This window comes from Passer domesticus, chromosome 2 (assembly GCF_036417665.1).
Source record: "Passer domesticus isolate bPasDom1 chromosome 2, bPasDom1.hap1, whole genome shotgun sequence".
In the NCBI taxonomy this organism is placed as follows: Eukaryota; Metazoa; Chordata; class Aves; order Passeriformes; family Passeridae; genus Passer; species Passer domesticus.
In genome coordinates, this window is record NC_087475.1 from 74022881 (window position 1) to 74043986 (window position 21106).

Below are 21106 nucleotides of genomic sequence, written 5' to 3' on the forward strand. Positions count from 1 at the left end.
CTTGCCTCTTTGCTTTACAGCTAGAACTTTGTTCACATAATTTAAATGGTTGTCTTTTATGTACAGTGTTTTGCTTTTATTAAATATGATCTTTTATTGAGGTTCATCTTTTTACTGTTACTCACAGATCTTTATGTAAGGATTTTTACAGCAGATTTTTGTCACATGGCTTTCATCCTTTTTTGAAGTCCTGGTTACACTACAATTCTATTTATGAAAACAGCTTGTGTTTTTTGTCCATCTTTTTAAGCAGTGTATCCATAAAACAGCCTTTCCTCTAGTCAAGGACAGTTCTGCTTCTCTAGTGGCTTTTGGTGATAGAGCTGGTCTGAAATCTTACAGGAAAGTCATGTATAAGTCATGTAAGTGTTAAATTAGGTAGATCATCCTTACCCCTTTTATCATTAACTCTTAGAAGATGGCAGAACTATTTGAAGGAGGCAGTTCATCCTCATTACATTATACTTGTCCACAAATATTACTCTTTATTATCATTTTGTCTTCTGTTGAAGTGTGCTCACTTCCCCATTGGGCTGTAGGTCACTTCCCAGATGTGCTTTATAACCTCAGGGTCCTGTTACTACCTTCTGTTCCTCAGGTGCTGATCTACACAGTGGGCTGCACGCTCCAGTTGATAGCTTGGAGCATTTGAGTTTATTTAGAACTCTGGGGTTCTTTGAACCTGATGTTTTGCTATTATTTTATCTTTTTTTGTTCTTGTAAGACTTGATTGCATTTCACTTTGAAATTGTTGACGTGGCTTTATTAAGCTACACAATGCCAGTTAAATGTATTGCAGTGATTACTGATGATTATGGCTCATTTATCTTTAGGTGGTGAAAACTGTTGGTCTTCGTGAAGTCTGGTTTTTTGGGCTGCAGTATGTGGACAGCAAAGGCTACTCAACCTGGCTGAAGCTAAATAAAAAGGTAACAATTCCCTCATATTTAGCCAAGTGTACAGTTTGAATATATTGTATAAGCGTTACTGATTTAATATCTTAAGTGAGGTATAGCTGGTTTCAATTTTAGTTGAAAATTTGCTTTTTGTGTGCTTTAAATGACAAAATAGTGTTAAGTTAGATTAGTTATAAAGAATATGCAAAGCTGCATCAATATTTAATTTGAGGAGCTAGTTTCCAGTACTGTGGAATGCATGCATGAATGCATTAAGAAAGCTTGAATTCATATGATTGTCCCATTTTCATGTAGCAGAACATAATAGAATAATTGTTTTACAGTTTGGACATGTGTACGAGAAGTATTTCAGCTTCAGGAATTTGTATGCATACAGCTATGAATCATTAAAAAAGGCAAAATAATCGGCTTAGGTATCTGATAGGTAGATTGTAGGATAATATTATTTCTTTTTCCAAATGGCATTGAGTACCTTGTATCTCCCAGTTACTGGGAAGTGGGTAATTTTACTTTAAATTGTATTTGTGAATTTGAATAGTCACTTCTTATTTTAATATTGGCTGTCAGTTTAGTTGTTAATGTCACTATTTAGAATGGAGATACTTGTTTTTTAGTTCAACCTAATCAAGAATACCTTTTTTATCTTCAATATTAGGAGGCAAATTGGATGGGTTTTAGGGGCAAGTCCCACTGGCTGCACTTACGTAATCATTGATTCTCTGTGGTAAATCCAGTATGTGTCTTGTTTCATCCACAATAAACACTGTAGTGCTACAGATACACAGGGACAGGAACAAAGCACATATATTTATTTCAGTAGTTGATAGACTTTTAAAAGAATCAAACTTGATACTCACATTGAAGAAATGTGTTGTAGTTTTTGCTAAAGAACCATTGTAAGACCCTAATTTATTACTGCCTGCAAATCCTTGGATATAGTTTTGATCTTTTTAATGTCTTGCAACTTCTTAGTTTCCAGGTCTTCATTGTGATAAATAAAATTCACACAAGCCTATTAAAAAAAAAATCTCTTAAGCAGCCTTTAAGTAGTATTTCAAAATTGTCTGGTTTATGCAAATTGACAAACTTGTTTGTCAGTGTGAACCTTTCAGTGAGTTCCATATTGGGCTTGTCTGGAAGCTCTGGGTTTCAGTGTAGAGGAGCTAAAGAGTTAAGTACTATTAAATCACATTTAATTTACCATTTAGTGCTCTTTTTATTTTTCTCTTTATTCTTCTCGCTCAGGTAACACAGCAAGATGTACGGAAAGAAAATCCTTTGCAGTTTAAGTTCAGGGCCAAGTTTTTTCCAGAGGATGTATCTGAAGAATTAATTCAGGAAATAACTCAGAGACTTTTCTTCCTACAAGTCAAAGAGTCAATCTTAAATGATGAAATATATTGCCCACCAGAAACTGCAGTTCTTCTGGCTTCCTATGCTGTCCAGTCCAAGTATGGAGATTACAGTAAGGAGATCCATAAACTGGGCTACCTAGCCAATGACAGGCTTCTCCCCCAGCGGTGAGTGAGAGGGGTTTTGCACCAAATGCTGCACATAAACTTAACTATAGCACATTTTTTTATAAATAAAATATTAAGTGATAACATGAATTTAATGGTGGCTTTCTTAGAGTTCCTCTTTCTGCTAGTAAAATTTTAGAGATCCTGATCTAGACTTCAACAAAAAAGCATCACAGCCACATGTTTCTGGAGATGTTTTTCCTGTCCACAAGCATCTGCACAGATTTAATTTTCCACATTTCCAAAGTACTCCAAAATAATTTTAGTGGAGGCCTGCTTCTGCTAAATTAAAATCCAAATACTCCAATACAGAAGTAACTAAAATTAATTTAATACTCTCTCCTTTTCTTCAGTTTTCATGGTTTTGCACACTTAAATGACAATGATTTCCTGAAAGTAAGTGTACTGCAAATAAAATACATTGCAGTGCTTAAGTACAATACAAATTCATATACTTAAGGTGTTCCTTTTCAGTAGACAAATGCTCAGATGATCTCTTAATTGTCCTTTAACACAGCTTCTCTAGAAACACCTGAAATGCTGGGTGCATGGAATGAAAGCATAATAAAGTCATCATATGCATTTGATTTCTTACTGTAGTACTACACTGAAAGTTCTAGTAGGCCAAGATATAATTCCATCATTGCAGCCTCTTGTAGATTAAACATGAAAGAGCTTTCTGAAGCTGCTTCCCAATTGATTTTATTCATAAATGAAAAATAAAAAAAAAAAACAAAAAACCAAAAGAAAACCACAAAAAACCCCTCAATGAGGTTGTCTGCTAACATTGTAATGTCTTACCTTTTCTTTCAAATGACAGCAGAATGAAAGCTTTGCATGCCTAGAGATTAATATTTAGCATTATCGTCAGAGGATTCTATAGATGTGCATTTTCAGCTGTTGTAAACATTACATTTTATGACTTAGCTGAGGTATGCAATGGTGTGACTTTTATATTATAAAGGATGTAGAATACCAAGAAAAAAAAAGTTATTTTCACACTATTTTAGTGTGAAGGTCACACTAAAATTTTATTGTGGGAATTTGGAAATACAAATTAGAAGGGAATTTGTTGAAATACAAAGCTTTTGTTTCTGGGCTGAAAATATGAGCAGTATGTAGGAAGTCATCTTTTAAGTTTATTCAGTTAAAGCATATGTTGTCCTGTGCAACAAAAGAGGTTAAGTTTGTTGTCAGTGTCATTTAAGAGCAACAATTTCTATTCACAGCGTGTTAGAACAGCACAAACTGACAAAAGAACAGTGGGAAGAAAGAATACAGAACTGGCATGAAGAGCACAGGGGAATGTTAAGGTAATTATGTAAAAAAATGTTCACAACAGCTTTCATTATTATTAGGTTGTATATGGGGAGGTATTTGTTTGGGAAGTGGCTTTCTTTTATTCTGACCTAGGTAGGTAGTTATGAAAGACTTCCATGAGAGTTGAGTTTCCAGTTAGGTTGTTGGTTTACCTATATGATTTCTGCTAAGGCTGTCACCTGCTTTTGTCCACACTTGCCTGCCTCTAAAATGCATTTAGTATTTGCTTAGCTCATGGGGCAGAAAGACAGTGCAGTGATTGGACTCTACATGCATATTAGAGTGAAGAGCTCTTAAAAACATCTGAGCCAAACTATTTTAGAGAGAGATTTAATTCATAACTAATTTTACCCTAGCTGTTTGTGCAGTTCCCTTATCCTTACAATGTACTTATGATTTGCTGTCTAAACTATACCAATTTTTCTTCTTCATCAGGGAAGATTCTATGATGGAATACCTTAAGATAGCACAAGACTTGGAAATGTATGGAGTCAACTATTTTGAAATAAAGAATAAAAAAGGAACTGAATTGTGGCTAGGAGTTGATGCTTTGGGTCTGAATATTTATGAGCACGATGATAAGTAAGTGGGAAATACTCGTTTTGCAGTTCTGTCCTAGGAGTTGCTATCTGAGATTGTACAACCCCCACCTTGCTGCATGTTCAGTAGGATCTGGCAAAACAGGTTCTCCTTGTAATCTAAGAGGTAGAGAAAGAGAGAGAGAAGTTAACTGCCAGAATGTTTGAATTTTCAAGATAAGGGATGCAGAAGAAGGGAAAGGAAGAGCAGTTCTATGGAAGTTTAAATTTACATTGCTTTATATGGATTACTACAGCTAGACCATCTTTATATGATTTTTTCCTGTACTTTTCATTCAAAACATTCCCTTGGGTCAGGATAAAAGGACATTTTAAAGCTGAACAATTTACTTAATGAGAAACATTTGTAAGAGCCATAACAAGGACTGTAGATGTTGGGGCTTTAAAAACCTAGATATTTAAAAGTGAAACCTTTGAGACACCAAAGAAAATAGATCATTCATGTGTCCTGGTAAAGAGATCAAATCATCTCTTCTGCTTGAAGAGGGAAGAGCTGAAATGTAGGAAATATGAAGAATTTGGAAATAGAACAACAGACTTGCTCTTTTCTTTCTTTACGAGCACTTGTTAGTAGTATCTCATGTCAACAGACCGTTCACGGTGATTTGAAGTTACATGTGATATGTCAGATTCCAGATGGGAGCAGTCAACTTTAAATGTATATACTCTAACAAAATTCTGTAAGCCTTAATTGCCATTAGATGGCAATATAACTCCTGAAAGCAGGAAATATTCAAAATATTCAGATCAGATTGAGCTATGAGGCAATTTTTTTGGTATTTCCTGTCTCCTGATAGTTAGCAATCAAATACTTAAATATTTTCTGATATTTATAATTAAGATAATATGAATTGAAAAAAAAATGTGCTGACAGAAAAATATTTACTGTTATGTGGTTGATGCATAACATTGTAACAATTTCTGAATTTAATGTGTTTTGCTTAAGATGCAAGGGAAATAAATTTAACTTGAATTCTGTAAACGTAAGAACACATCTAAGCTAAACAGAAGTACGACATGACTGGAAGTTACTTTAATTTCAGTATTTGGAATGGCAATTTCTCACATTTCAATAGTTATTCTTTCAAGTGAAAATAGAGTTACCAATGCCATAAAAGGAATGAGTAAATGATTGCTATGTTTAGCATCTAGGTAATAGTAGTAGAATAAATCACAAATCAAAATTTCTATTGTTACAATGCTATGTAATTTATTAAAATGTAGTTAATTTGATGGAATATTTATCAAAAGAAAAATCTACCAAAATATACTTGAACTGTTGCTAATGTTTACATTAAAACATAATGTTGTAATATTCTAAATGTTGCTAAGTGTGATAGTGAGAATGGTGCAGTCATAAGCTTTATTGAACTCATATATATATAAAGTGCACATCCTTGCTGCCTCTAATGAGAACTTTTTCTCTCTGAAGGCTGACACCCAAGATTGGTTTTCCTTGGAGCGAAATAAGAAACATCTCTTTCAATGACAAAAAATTTGTCATTAAGCCAATTGACAAAAAGGCCCCTGTAAGTAGTGTGTACAATAGAATCACTTGCTATATGAAGGGATTTAAGCCTGTAGGGACTTGCTTTGGCATTAAGGCGTGTAATATTGGTGACATTTATTATTTTTGCTAATAGAATAGTAAGTAATCAAAACAAAATGTTCATTTTGAAATATGTGTGTTTATTTTCTCTCTTTCCCTTCTCATTGATACTTCTAAATTGTTGAGGGGTTTTAAGTCAACCAATACTTTGTGATGCATTGAAAAGACAGCATAAGATGCTGAATTCTCTTCCTCTTTCCTCCTCTGTTCTTCTTTTTGCCTTTTTTTTTTTAATTACAACAGCACATTTCATTATACTTTCTAGGTCAAATGACTTCTGAGTAGAGTAGAGAATAGTCTCATTTCTGAAAAAAAAAATAAACCAGCTAATTTCTGGAGTATTCAAGGTGCAATTTTGAATTTATCTTACAAGTCTCTGACAGTAAGTAGGCTTATAGATTATAGTGTTCACTTACTCAAAATATCAAAATATTTGTAAGTTTTAATTTAACAAATGCAAGAATGCAATAATGCTTTGAATCCTGTCTAAGTCTATTTTTTTAGGTTAATAGGTATACTGGAATTACTTTTTTTCCTAGGATTTCGTTTTTTATGCACCCCGTCTGAGAATTAACAAGCGAATTTTGGCACTGTGTATGGGAAATCATGAATTGTACATGAGGCGGAGGAAACCTGATACAATTGAAGTGCAACAGATGAAGGCCCAAGCTAGAGAAGAGAAACATCAGAAACAATTGGAAAGGTAATTAACAAACTTCCATGAAACAAAAAAAAAAAAATTCTGCCTTTTTAACAAGTCATAGAATATAGTATATCTTAGAATTCTAGAAAAGAGAGAACCGCTTTTCTTTCTGTACTGTGTAAGCGGGTTTGTGAATTGGCATGGCTCCCCTGTCTTAATATAAAAACGTATCTTTTTTAGGCTTTCAGCACAGTAATAGTAGCTGTATTGTTGTTCCCCACTATGTATTTTATGCAAATCTTACCTCTCTGTTGCTTGATTCTTAGGGAATTTTATGCTCTACGGTGAACCCTTAAGGCAAGTTCAGTGAAGAATGTCCTGGCTTACCTTTTGTGTATTTTAAAAATACTGTTGCTATCTCTAGCCCAGATGAAACATAATGCCTAAAATGCAGATATAATTGTGGATTTACCTGGCTGAACCAAAACCAAGGTTGATTATCAGTACTGTACACAAATTGTTCTTCTCTACAGTATTTTGAAGCAGAAACAGGATTAGAAGCATTTAAAATTGTCCTTCCTTGCTAGCTGAGTAAATTGAAAAATTGGCTACCTGCATCCAAAGAGTATCATTTAATATGCTGGAGAGTAAAAAAAACCCTTTTCACTATTTTTTTCAGAGCACAATTAGAAAATGAGAAGAAAAAAAGGGAGATAGCAGAAAAGGAAAAGGAAAGAATAGAGCGTGAAAAGGAGGAATTAATGGAGCGCCTAAGACAAATTGAAGAGCAAACAATGAAAGCTCAGAAAGGTGAGGTCACAGATTTCTTAAATCTAGTGACAGTGTTTAGTTTACAATTCTTTTTGTATGTCCGTGTCTTTTGTTACTTTGGGAGGGGGCTGTTTATTTTACTAATAGTGGCAAGAATTTAGTGGTGTTTTATTTGATATGAGAGATACTATTTTTCAGTGTTTAAATGATGGTGTGCATGGTTTTGCCTGTATCTTTTTAATATGAAACCAATTTCTAATGTAGAAAAAGTTTTGATTTAGTAAAAAAGAAAATTAATGCATACACGGTTCAACTCAGAATTATGAAATGCTTTAAAGTGCTGAACACCTGGAGTTGAAGGGAGCAGGGAAATTAGAGGGAAAGATTCAAAGTACTTTCTCTAGGATTTTTTTTAATTTAGCTTTTAATTTGGAAATTCCTTGTTCCTTCCTCCTTTCCTATTCCCTTGTAAGAGTTGAGAAATTGTCAGACATGAGTGACAAAACATGTAGTTTCACCAATCACAGTTCTTTGTATTTAAATCACCCTGTAGAGTCCCTGCCTCCATGACTTCCTAGTCCTTCCTCTCCATGTTATCTTTTTTTTTCCTTTTTCCCCTACTTCAAGTTTGGTTCACATTCATAACAGTTTTGTCACTCCTTTCTTTTCCCAACTCTTGGCTTCAAGCATCATAGAGAGAATCACTCTATGCAAATAAATTACATAAATTACATATGCCAGGCACTGCTCTCGAGCTCTACCCCTGCATTTTTCAGTCTTTCAATGCAGAACAGGTTGGGCACATCCAGACAGGTAACACACTAACTCTGCCGTGGAATTGTTTAGGGAGAGCTATTTGGCTCAGGACAAAATAGTGTCAGAGTGATTCTGGAGGTTTGACTACACATTTTCTCATAACTTTGTGAGCAATATAGCCTTATTTCTGGTGCAATACAAAATGTTCGTGTGGTGCTGCTCTTTTTAGCCTTCTATGCACACATGGAAAAGTTTTTATATAAATGGTCTGGGTTAGTTTTGTGTTCTCCATCTTCATGGGAAGATTTGTTTGTGTTTTTAAATAGCTTTGTTTTATTTAATTCTAGGTACTGTATTTGTAGAACCCCACATACTTGCAATGCTGTTCATTTAATTTTATAACCTAGGTAATAGTTGGCCTGGGAAACCAACTGGAGAATAACGGTTACATTACTGCTTAACACTAGAAGTACAAAGATGAAGCATGTGTCAGCATACCTGGGGAGGTGCTTTTGTGGTATTAAAGCTTGTGGTGAAGGCACAATTTGGTGAAGGGAATTTTATCATTAGAACGAGCAAAGAGCTTTAGAAAGACTTTTTTCATAGTCACCTCGTTTTTCTCCTCAGGGGAGGAGTATAATTTTGTCTGTGTAAACCTAACCTTGCAGTACTCCTAGATTATTACTTCTTCCTGTTTCACTAAGGGTTCTGCCCTTAGATTTCAATATTTTGCTATGCAGGCAGCTGGACAGCTATTATCTCTCCCTTGATTTAAAATTTTCCTCCTCTGATATACAAAGAATTTTTCTGACCCTTCCAGGGGGTCTTAAGTCATTTTGCTGGAGGCATGTGCCTAAACTTTCAGCTGTGATTAAGAAATCTGTCAGGCATTTCAATAAAGAAGAAGAGTTTGTTTGCTTTCTTTAAAAGAGTGATTTAATGTACATGAAATATCCTTATGGCAGGACCACATGCATGTATATGTACATGTATTTGGTGTGTAGTTCTGTCAGTGAGGTGACACTTTTCTGAAACACTAGGCTTTCAGAAATGTCAGGTGAGATGAAGGATATCCAAGGAATATCTTAAAATGGGGGGAAACCAGACATGGAATGGGGTAACATGCTCAACAGCTTTTCTTAGCTTGAGGTGGTCTTGGGAATCTTGGTTAGTGTTCTAGGTTACTTTATTTTGGGCATATTACAGCTGGTATCTGTGATATGTATGAGGAAGAGCTAGGTAGTGATACCTTGTCTGCAAACTCCTTTTGGCAGAGCTAGAGGAGCAGACTCGAAGAGCTCTAGAACTGGATCAAGAACGGAAGCGTGCGAAAGAGGAAGCAGAACGCCTGGAAAAGGAACGTCGAGCAGCTGAAGTAGCCAAAGCTGCTCTAGCCAAGCAGGCAGCTGATCAAATGAAGAACCAGGAGCAGCTAGTAAGAAACTTTTTTCCCTCAAAATAGGATTAAAATTGGAAAAGACAGTTGAAAATTTAGCCTTTGCCCTTGATTATATCAAATGAAGAAGTACATTGAAACACAAAGGTACTTTAGATACTGTTACAGATTGTTGTGGGAACTGTTAGAAAACTGCATTAGGCTTGCCACTGCTTTGCAAGGCAAAAATAAAACTCTGGATCTGTAGGAGATTAAAAGACCACCACCTTTCAGACTGACAACACTCATTACATTCTCTTTCTAATAGTCTCAGGCTTATTCAGCTGAGAACAAGAGTAGCTTCCTTCTGCAGCCCTCTGGGAAGCTTGTTCTCTGAGGCAGGTTTGTTCTGAAGCTTGGTGGTGGAGAGTTGGTGACACTGCTATTTGTTGGGGGTTTTTTGTTGCTTTTCCTCTCCCATTGTCAGTATTTGCAGTGTCTTCTCACATTGTGGTAGACTACTTCTAATTCAGGATTTGTGCATAATAATCAAGAAAGGCATGAAAACAGAAGGAATTATTTCTCAACTATAAATGAGCTTTTGATATTTTGATCTTCTGTAAACTTGGCTCATAATTCTGATGACAAGATTTAGCTTAATAGTACTGAGATTATGATCCAGAATCATAATCTTAATGGTGGGACCATTAAAGTTGTATTAGAATGAAACAGCCTGAAATGCTAGTTTGTAATGACAGCTTGCTGTTTTCCAGCAAGCTTTGGAAGTGCAGAAGAGAAATATTTTTTATTCTGGATGTATTTCTGTTAGGCAAGAGTAGTCTGATTCATTTCCTCTGTCATGTGTACTTAAAATTTTTATTTTTCACAGAGAACTGGTAGATGGTAACTCACTCTTTTCAAGCTGGATCATAGCAAAGGCTCTGGTTTCTTCCACTGCAAAGCCAGACTGATACCAAATTAAAACTTCTTTGTTCTTTGGTTTGTTTCAGGCAGCAGAAATTGCTGAATTCACAGCCAAGATTGCACTTCTAGAGGAGGCCAAGAAAAAGAAAGAAGAGGAAGCTTCAGAATGGCAGCACAAAGTAATGAGCCCATGCTGTGTGAAGTCAGAACTTCAAAGAGGCTAAGGGAAATGAGTGTGGAAATTTCACTAGAAGTCCTTGGGGTCAAATCTCTCTTTCTGTTAGGCTTCAGAAAAGTCTTAAAGGTTTTTGTCCTCCAGTCTACTGAAGCCAGCCTATGCTTCTGTTTAACTCATGTCTTACATATTACATAATCATGAAGGGGGGGAACATTGTCTTCACAAAGGTATGGTCAAAGATTAGAAATTGCTTCCTTTTGTGTGATGGTGAAATAGATTGGAGCTTTGTAATAGAGAGGAAAACACCTCAGGAGGGTGGTGTGAGATTTGATGGAAAGCTGAACCAAAACAGTTAACAAAGGCATGTGAAATGCAGCTGGGCAAAAATTTAAAGCAAAATAGTATCTCTTCATAAAATCTATAATTAGCTATGGAATGTGAATACTTACTGTGCATGGTTTCCAAAAGGGTTTGAACAAATTTTCATAAGTTCTGGTTAAGTATGAAATTTGAAGTCATCACCTTTGATCTAGGAAATCCCAGAGCCTTAAATTAGCCTCCTTAAAAGGAAAGTTGGAAAACAATTGGTATGATTGCCCATTCCTTCAGTCTTTTGTTTACTGCTGGAAATAGCTGGACCCTAGTAGAGCTTATTTTGAGCCATATCTGGTGGTTTTTACTCTATGTCTCTATTTGACAATTTTCAGTGTGTAAGCTAGTCATATCAGTTATAAAGAACAGTTTAGTGTGTCTGAGAACATCTCAAATTTTTATTTTGCTGACTCTTGAAAAGTCATTTTAAAAGATGCTAAGTACTGTTTACTGTATTTAGGCTTTTGCAGCCCAAGAGGACTTGGAAAAGACCAAAGAAGAACTGAAATCTGTGATGTCTGCTCCTCCTCCACCTCCACCCCCACCAGTTATTCCTCCAACAGAGAATGAACACGATGAACATGATGAGAACAATGCTGAAGCCAGTGCAGAACTGTCTTCTGATGGTGTCATGAATCACAGGAGTGAGGAAGAACGGGTAACAGAAACACAGAAAAATGAACGTGTTAAGAAACAGCTCCAGGTAATGAGGATTCATAGCTGTATGAGCACAATTCAGGCTTTGGGTTTTCATCCTTCTTTTGTAAGAAATTTCACTGATGTTATGGTCTGCCAAGGAAACGGCTTCTTTATAATTTATTAGGTTTATTGCCAGTTTACCAACCAATATTGTTCATAGTGTTCTAAAAATGGAGTGTATAGCAAGATTGAATGTAGGATTGTGCTTTATAGCTTTAAAGTGTAAGTATGCTGTTGCATTGGCCAGTAAATGTTTCTAATAATTACATCATTTCCAGAACTCTGCAGTTAAAACATAATGCTTTCATTTTTCAATACCAAAACTAATTAAGTGGTATGAACAGATGCTTGCTTGGTAGTATTTATGTTTGTTTGTAGTCACTCATAGGTATTGTAAATGGGTGTAATTTGAGTTTTTGCATTTTGGATTATTCTTATTTCCCTAAAACTGAGCAACTCCTCCCAGGCCAAGTCTTATCCCTCGAAACATAATAATCTGTAGCAGTGGTAGCCCTTTTCCTGGTTACAAAATGTTTATTTGGGAAGAAAATAGAAGAAAAGGAAAGCTGCCACTTTGTCTGGTAGCATTGTCTTAGTATCTTGTATGTGTAGTATTCTTGCTTGGTCAGTCAGTGACCAGATGAGGGAGATAAGTCTTTAGTTACAGAAAAATTGAAATATAAGGTGGTTTTCCTGCTTTATCCTGCTGGTCCCTTTCTGCTCGGATTTTATGGTGTATGAGGTGCTTTTTTTTATATAGTTTGATGTTTACAATCATGTAAGGAAAGAATCCTATGCTCTCTTTATCTTTCCTTCTGCATTCCTTCTGATAGACCTCACAACTTGAGTTACTGAGGAGCACAACAAGCATTCCATAGGTTGGCATTCAAGAAATTCTTATCCAGATTGCAGAATAGTTGTTATCAGAAACTCCAGAACTGTTAAAGGATTAGTCAAAGCACTTAAATTCAAATATTTTATTCAACAGGCTTTAAGTTCAGAGTTGGCCCAAGCCAGAGATGAAACCAAGAAAACACAAAATGATGTCCTTCATGCTGAGAATGTTAAAGCAGGCCGCGATAAGTACAAGACTCTCCGGCAAATCCGACAAGGCAATACAAAGCAGCGTATTGATGAGTTTGAAGCAATGTGAGAGCTGGTATTTTGCGTATATGTTCCTCGTAAAGCTGAACCACCAACAGAGAAAAAAAGCAGGCCTTTGCAGATTTGATGGATTGCACCCCACTTTGCCAAAGCACTTAATACCAGGTTGACTACAGTGACTAGAAGACAAATTTAGGGGAAGCTATTCAACAGTAAGGCAGTCTGTTAACCCTAGGTTTTGGGTGGGGGGAGTGTGTGGAGGTTAAGAGCAGGTTTTTCCCCTTTGTGTTTTCAGTTCCATTGTTTGTTTGGGTTTTTTCCCCACTTTGGAAACAGATGTGAAGTACTTAATGACTGACAAGTGTATATATTGCGTAAACATTAAAAAATAGAAAGAAAAATGGAACTGTACCTAAACTGGATAGGTACTATTTCAGTATGAAGTTTAAAATTAGTTTTCAATGTAGCTACTCCATTAAGAGTTTAATACTGCTCACTTTCAGTTTTGGTTGTGGGGTTTGTTTTTTTTTTCTTGTTTTGGGGGTTTTTGTGTTTGTGGTTTTTATTATTTTTTCCCCAAGTGAAATTCTTTGGTGTTTCATGTCCTGTCATCATTGATGGTTTTCTTTGCCTACCTGTTCACAAAGGTCTGGATGGCAGGTGGTAGTTCCAGGATATGTTTTTAAATGGAACACTACCTGTGGGCAGCACATGGCTGCTGATAGGCTTGAGTAAGTATTGCTTTTCCTAGCTGATTCTTTTAGATGTGCAAAATGTTCCAACGCAGCAAAGAGGGAAAAAATAAACAAAGCTTAATGTGCTATTTGCTTGTAATTATTTTATTTGCAATAGGGAGATCTGGACCTTTCTGGCAAGGGAGCATATGAAAACATCAGTCCCAGGGAGGGGACAGTATCCTACCTCACTACTATGTACATGATGACTGGTCCTTCAAACACCATGAAAATAACTGTTTAAATTGACTGTCACTACACAGTAACATCAAAGATTGCTAGGAGCCCTTACTCCTAGGATTTTATTTTACTTTATTATGGATTTATAATGCTAAGTACTGTCTAACTGCCTTCTGTTGAGTTTAAATTGTAAAAGCATCTGGTGTGTTTTAAAGCTGTAACCTGTCACTGGTATATTATATTCTGGGAGGGGTGTAGAATGTGTGTGTCAGTCAGTTTGGGTTTCAAATACAAAACGAAACTTCCCAGATTTGGAGTAAAAGTGTTTGTAGCTTCAGTTTTCAATGAAGCTAGTATTGTAATTGTCATATCTGATGTCAGATTAAGTCCTTTCCCTCTTGAAAAGGAAACCTGCTCTTTTGAGAAATTTGCGTAGAAATTGAACTTTAGTAATAACTTTGCAGTTAATGTGGACTTCAGTTACTCCCTGTGTTAGAGTACCCTAGTAAGTATCAACAGTGGAAGAACCTAGGTTTCTCTGAGGATGGTTCAGCTTTTTTTCTGTTTGATATTATGCACTCATAAATTTACACTCATCTATTAAAATTTGCCATTTTATTAAACATTTTTTTCATGCACAATAGGTCTAAATTTCTCATGAACAGTCCAACCAAGTTTGGTTTTTTATTTTGCAGAATAAAAGTTTGGCTATGTGGGGTGACATCATGAAAATTAAATAAAGATACATTAATATATTTTTGGTTTGTGGGGCTAAACATATCTGCTTGACCTTGAAGACTGATGTGCAGATGCTGTGCACATGGTTTAAAATGCTTGGTGGAAGTTGGTGTTTCAACTTGCAGTGCATTGTAAGAACAGTTTTTGTTTCACAGGCTTCATACACCGAAGCTTCAGCAAATTTCTGAAGTATTTGAACAGTTTGGCATGGCAGGTGAAATACTGTGCTTCCAGTGAGTTTTCATTTTTCCCTGAAAAGTGTGCACTAACACTGATCCATCAGTTTCAGTGTTTGGAAAAAATACCAGTAAAGATTGTTGTTCATAAATCTACAACATGTAGAGTAGGACTGAATGGATTTGATCCATTTATAAAGCTGTGTGATTTTTTTTTTTTTTAATTCGAACAACCAGGAAAAACCATTTGTAATACAGGTTTTCACAATGAACAAAGTGGTAATAGCTGCTGTCACCAGCAGCTGGGAACACTTTCTGGTGCAGAAATACTAAGAATACATCTAATGATTACTCGGTGAAGTAATTTTCCACATGCTTTTTCTTTTAGCATCATGTTTTGTGTTGTACAATTAAGCTACAATTACATCTACTATTTTGGATAACATTCATTGGTTAACAATAAAGAGATACAGTTAATTTCTCTGAGGTCCATTGTTGTTATTTAATGCCCCTTTTTTCTGACCGCTTTACTGAGCACAGTGCAATAGCCTCTCTTTCCAGAGCAGTGTGGAAATTTTGTTCAGCTTTTTGTTTCACACTCTGGTCAGAATGAAATAAAAAAAATCAAATTGTACCCCTAGAGAATGGTATTTTGCTTAAGAAATTACCACATACAGTTAGGAGGAAGCACTGGTGTTTGTCAATTCAAAACAGGATGTGAATCATCACAGCAAATTTGCTCTCTTGAGAACAGAGGGTAATTTGGCCATACAAGAGCTCTGTGGGTACGTAAGAACTTTCAATCACTGCCTACTTATTGCATAGCCCCAGGTTAAGTGAAATTTAGTTTAATGGGTCAATATCTTAATTATTGTGAAATCTTGATCTGTTTGTTTTTTGGCTTTTTATTTTTTTGATACTGTACCTTATGGTAGACAGTGCTGTCAAACACATGCATGGCCATGTGTTTTAAACAATGGCAAGTTAATGGGCTTTTCTTTAATACACTTGATAAAGACAGGAACAGTCCCATGTAAATAGGTGTACAAGTAACCTGCTAAAACGTTCTCACATAAATTAGATCTCCTTGCAAGTGCCTTTCCATTCTCTCTTGAATTTGTTTGGCCTTGCACAATTGCCATGAGGAATTAAAACTTGGTACTTGTAAACATGCATATTTCTAGTTTGATACTTCCCTCTTGTTGGAGCCCCTCCTGCTGAAGCCTTAGCTCTGAGGTTTCTCACTTGCTGGAGAGGTTAGAGAGCTTCTGCATAGGTATGTGGCTTCCCAGTAGTGTGGTTGAAAAGGGAGACAAGTGCTTTGAAAGATTATTTTTTCAAAAATATGCTCTTGAGTTGGAGAGAAAAAGATGCAAAATAGTGCCACTATTACAATAAAACAGAATGCCTTGTTGTGCAAGAAGATGTTCTGTCTTCTTGAAGTAGTCCACTCTCTCACATCAAAACCTACATTTTCTCTCACTTGTGCCCGTATGGAAAGCGTTATAGTGCTTTTGCATTTTTCTTAAAACATGTTCTCTAGAGTTCTTCAAATTACCTACTTTCAACAAAAAGGAGGTTTGTTCTAAAGGAGGTATTTCAAACTTCTGAATAAAAAGTACCACAAATATTTTCTCTAAATTTTTAATGAAAATAGATTAAAATAGTGCTTTTGAATAGGAACTTATATGCAGGCATTTTCCATGTCTGTCTACTTATGGATAATCTAAGAAGTTGTTCTGCCCAAGACCTCAGGGGTTTTTAACAATGATGTGATGATGTATCCAAGTGGGCTGAGGTAGTTGATCCTGGTGTTTGCAAATATACTTAGAGTAAAAATGGCAACATGAAATTGAAAGCTTCCTTACAAAAGAGCAAAGTTCACTTATTAATAGAAGTTGTCTCATACACATAATTTAACTTATCTGGGCTGGGAGATAAGATTTTCCTGGAAAATGCAGTATGGAAAGTGTCAATGTATCAACATACAAACAGTGGTTATTTCTTTGACCCCCTTGGGGCACATATTGCTGTTTGTGCTTGTTGGTGGAGGGTACCTGCTTCCCAGTGGGAATGCTCTGCTGCCTGGGTGGCTGAGGAGATGCTTCTGGCTGGTGGCCATGGGCACCTGCCAAGTGCCATATCCCACTGCTCCCTTCCCAGGCAGCACAGTCCAGTGCCTTTCCTCCCCACAAAACTGGTCTGCAGGCAGGGGAGTTCTCCTGGCTGCTCCTTTTCCCAGTTTGGGGACCCAATCCGCAGCAAGGGGCAACTTAAAGCTGAAGGGCTGGTGTGATGGTGGAGGGCTCAGAGAGGGGAGAACACCCTGAATGATGCAAATGTGCACTAGATTCCCTTACTGGCTCATTATTTACTTGTGTGGAGGACTCCTTTTCAGCATAGTCCTGTGGCAGGTGTGAGACCAACAATCTGCTTAGCAAATTTAGCAGCCAATTTTCTGGAGCAAGTTGTACTTTTCATTTCACCGAGCTGAGTCTTGATCCAGTTGCCTGATTTTGTTTTGATTCATGGAGTTTGTCACTTGTGTTCGCTTTACTGTCTGAGTTGATAAACTGCCACTTTGGAGTGCTATTAAAGAAGCTTTGCTTTGCTTTGCTTTTTTTTTTTTTTTCCTTCCTTCCACCCAAGAGATTGCTGCCATATCAAATGTATGTGTTTTGTTCAATGTGAATGAAGTGGAGTCACCAAGCCCAAAAGACTTTCTCACCAAGCTATGAAATTTCTTCAGAAGGGACCACAATACTTGCAGCAGTGCCTCAGGAAGAGACAGATTATGTCCACATAGCTGATACTTTAGGGAACAGCAAAGGTAGCAGGAGGAAACAGAGCATTTTGAATTGCTGGTATTCCATGAGGCGTTTATATTGGCTTTTGCAAATAATATGTCAAGAGTGTTTCTGTTCACAGCAGTAGGCTTTAGGCAGCAGAAGAAACGAGGGGAGATGGAAATGCACATCAAAGGAGGCGGCCTGGTTGGTGCAAATGTTCCTAATGCACGTGTGCATAAGAGTTAATGTTTCCTGTGCTATGGATAAGTGGATCAGGTGAAAAGAGATCAAGCTCAGAGGTAGGACAATTGCACTGCTTTTTCTGCTTATTTGTTTTTGTTTTTTTAAATTTGTTTCTTTGTTTGCTTTTAAGCTGCCTTATTTACAGATGAGGAGTTGCCATTATCTGAAGGCTTTTAGAAAACCTGCTGCCCAGCACTTAAAGGTCTTGGAGTTCTTAAGGCCACGTGCTCCCAGCCTGGCCTCTGTGTTATAGTTATAACTTCCTCTGCAGTGTGGTAATTTTTCCCCAGCACATTTCTGCAGGGCCAGGAGCTGTGTACATGCAGGGTTCTGCTGCCCCACTGCTTGTTCCAGCAACACGAAACCCATGTGTGCCCCTGTGAAACAGTAATCCCTCCACCAGTGGGATCTTGTATCCACAGCTCCCTACAGCCTCAGCTTTCACACCTCTTATTCACCCTCGAGTTCTTCTTTAAACTTGATACAGTATTTAACTTCTTAATCTGTGGCTTCAGTAACATTCTGCTGAATTAAACTTATGGTGAATGGTTGACTACTGTATCAAATGCTTTCTTAAAATATATCAATGAGCCACACTTTTATTCAAATAGCACTTCTGATTAATTAATAATCTCTGTGAATATGGTAATTGCAGTTGTGTTGCCAGAAAGAGATTCATTTGCATTGAGATCGAGGTGCAAAACTTTTCTGCCAAGTCCATTTCAGTCTTCAGCGAATTTGAGAAATAACATCCAGAATACACAGATGAGTCAGCCCTGATCCCAACTGCCTTTACTGCTGGGAACAAATTCATTTACTTCCAAATGAGCAGATTCATTGTTTGAGATGCAGGTAACCTTGTTCACACATCAGAAAAATCTCTAAAAATTTTAAGAAATCTTCACACCATTAATCAGCACTCCACTGTTTGTTTCATGTCCTTAACAGTGTTTCTTCAGTTTAATTCACTTTTTGAATTCTTGGATCTCTTCTCTTGTGAACAGTGTTTTGGGAATCTGTCTCACTGCTCAGTGCCAGTTGTACTTTTCCATACCATTTGGAAACACAGCTCTTTCTTCTTTTGCATTTGGGATCTTAGTGTTGTTTTCAGCAAAGCCAGTGAACTCATCATCTTCAAATTTAGAACTATTACTGCTGCTTCTCAAAATAGTCTTTGGATTAATTTTGCATGCATGTTCTCTTACCAGACATGCATGGCATATGCCACCTTATAGCATAAATAATTGTATTGATTAGTTAATAACTGCTGGTAGCTTTCTGGAGAAAATGTCAGAAAACAAATATGTTAATGCAGAATCTGAATCATGGTGTTTACACCCATGAGGTTCAGCTTTGAGCCCAGCTCTGCTCACATGCACAAAGGAGTATGTGGGAGAGAGAGAAATTCTGTGCTTGCATTGTGTAGCTCATCTGGCTGTCTGGACTAGGCAGGAGAAAGCACTGGAGCAGGATGGTTATTCCTGCTCAAGCAGCAGAGCTGTCAGGCACAACTGCATGGTGCTGCAGCTTTGCTTTTCTGCACAACAGGTGTCCTGGATATAAAAAAAAAAAACAAACAAACAAACAAAAAAAAAACACAGAAAAACCCAAAAACAAAACCAAAAAAACAACAACAACAAAAACCAGCCATGAAATAGTTGGCTTTTCCTGTGGAGTCCTAAATAAGGCTTATTTATTGTTATATTCCTGTCTGGCTTGAACGTTCTCTGCAGGTCACTCTTGTAAAAGCTGAACTCCTCTATAGCATAAGCACAGGTACCTGAGAGCAGGAGTCAGGTGTCCCATGGTTCTTCAGCCTGCCCTGTTGTCCTGATTTAGGGCAAATTTGGGAGAAAATCTCCAAAGGGGTTTGTCTAGAAAGCAAATTCAAGTGGTCCCTCCCCCAGCTGGTTCGGGAAAATATTTCCTTGAAGAAAAATGGAAAAAACTGTTTATTTAACAGGCAAAGCATTCACCAGTACAAAAAAAAAACCCCAAAAAACAAAACAAACAAAAAAACCCAAAACATAACAAAAAAAAACCAACCAAAAAAAAACCCCAACCCGAGAACAGTATTAAACAATTAAACCTCTTGCCGCTCCAAAGAGATGATAAATTCAGAAAGTCCCCTTCATGGGCTGTAGCTCACTAGCTAAAACTAACTAAAAAAGCAAAAGGACAGCTCTGTCCTGCTGTCTGTCTGTCTATCTGTGCACAGACAGCCCAGTCCAGGAGCAGGAATGTGGAGTGAGTGCAGCTTCTGAAAACAAACTGCACATTTCTTCTCTCTCCCTGCTTTGCTCTCAGAACCAGTCCTAAGGGTGCACAACTTCTTTCTGGATTAAACAGACGAAAGGGGATACGAGCATCATAGAGTCACCCCAGGACATCTGTCTGTAAACACAGTGGCAGGTGTGGGGGAAAATACCTGTCTCTGTTCATTGTAATAGAGGGCCATGAAAATAAATCCTGGAATTCTGCTTCTTTCTAGCAGTGGCTTCTGTATGCTTTGAGATGGTCCTTTCATATGTGCTTCTCCCAGTCTTCTTTGAACTGGCTCTTATGTCTCATTCTCTTTGCTTTTACTGCTTGGTTTTGGTTTGGGCTTGTCTTTGTTTTGTTGTTTTCTTTTTTTTTTTCCTTCTTGTTAATGTGTCATGCCTTTTATTTCATCTGAAGAACAGATTTCAGTTTACATCACCAACAGTTTCAATGCAATTAAATAACTTTGTTTCAGTATGAGAATGCAAATTAAGACAGGGAAGGAAGATGTTGCATAATTATTAGTTTAAAAACATTGTGAGGGTAAGTTTAAGCCCGAAGTCCTAGCAAAAAAATATGGTGCACTTAGCTAACTAATTAGACCTTAGACTCAAGGAGAAAAATGGAGGCAGACAGCTAGGTATGACTAGGTGGACTTCTCAAACTAAATTCATTATAGAAAAGTACTTTGGTACAACTCACATGGCTTTTTATTTATTTGCATTTGCTGGATTATTTTGAGAGCACTGGAGAAGAAAATACTGAATCATTCTTCAGTCATATTTCCCTTAATTACTTCTGTTGTGTCTTATTCCACCAATTTAAGAGTAAAAATGCTTTTTTTTCCTTCTCCAGCAATTTTGTAAAATTATGTTTTGCCTATGACACTGAAATTATCTTTGCAATCTGGAGCTTAATGGAAGAAACTATTTTCTGAGGAAGAGGTATCATGATTTGTTTTGTGTTTAACTGAGCTTGATAATTTATATGTATGTGTATATATGCACATATATATTAAAAATGTATAGATAGCATTGTTAAACTGGAAATTTCTAATACAGCATGTGGCATCAGGCCTTGTAATGGCTGTGTTAAAGTGAAATGTAAAATTGCTACTTATAGGAACTTTGATCTTGAATTGTTTTAAAAATGAGACTTTTTAAAACTGTGTTTAAAATACAATTTTAAAAATATCTC

General features: G+C 36.7%; 1 protein-coding gene across 3 annotated transcripts in view; it reads left to right on the plus strand.

Annotated features, from left to right (window-relative positions):
* Positions 1-21106, plus strand: part of RDX (radixin) — a 44713-nt gene that overhangs the window by 21427 nt on the left and 2180 nt on the right. For 2 of the 3 annotated variants that reach the window (XM_064409326.1, XM_064409325.1), the window contains 11 exons: positions 834-929; positions 2163-2437; positions 3667-3750; positions 4193-4339; positions 5789-5885; positions 6505-6668; positions 7288-7418; positions 9410-9570; positions 10521-10613; positions 11445-11687; positions 12672-12832. In XM_064409326.1, coding sequence (XP_064265396.1) covers positions 834-929; positions 2163-2437; positions 3667-3750; positions 4193-4339; positions 5789-5885; positions 6505-6668; positions 7288-7418; positions 9410-9570; positions 10521-10613; positions 11445-11687; positions 12672-12832 — 1652 coding nt within the window. The remainder of the gene's footprint in view (positions 1-833; positions 930-2162; positions 2438-3666; positions 3751-4192; positions 4340-5788; positions 5886-6504; positions 6669-7287; positions 7419-9409; positions 9571-10520; positions 10614-11444; positions 11688-12671; positions 12833-21106) is intronic. The other variant, XM_064409323.1, reaches the window with a different exon arrangement.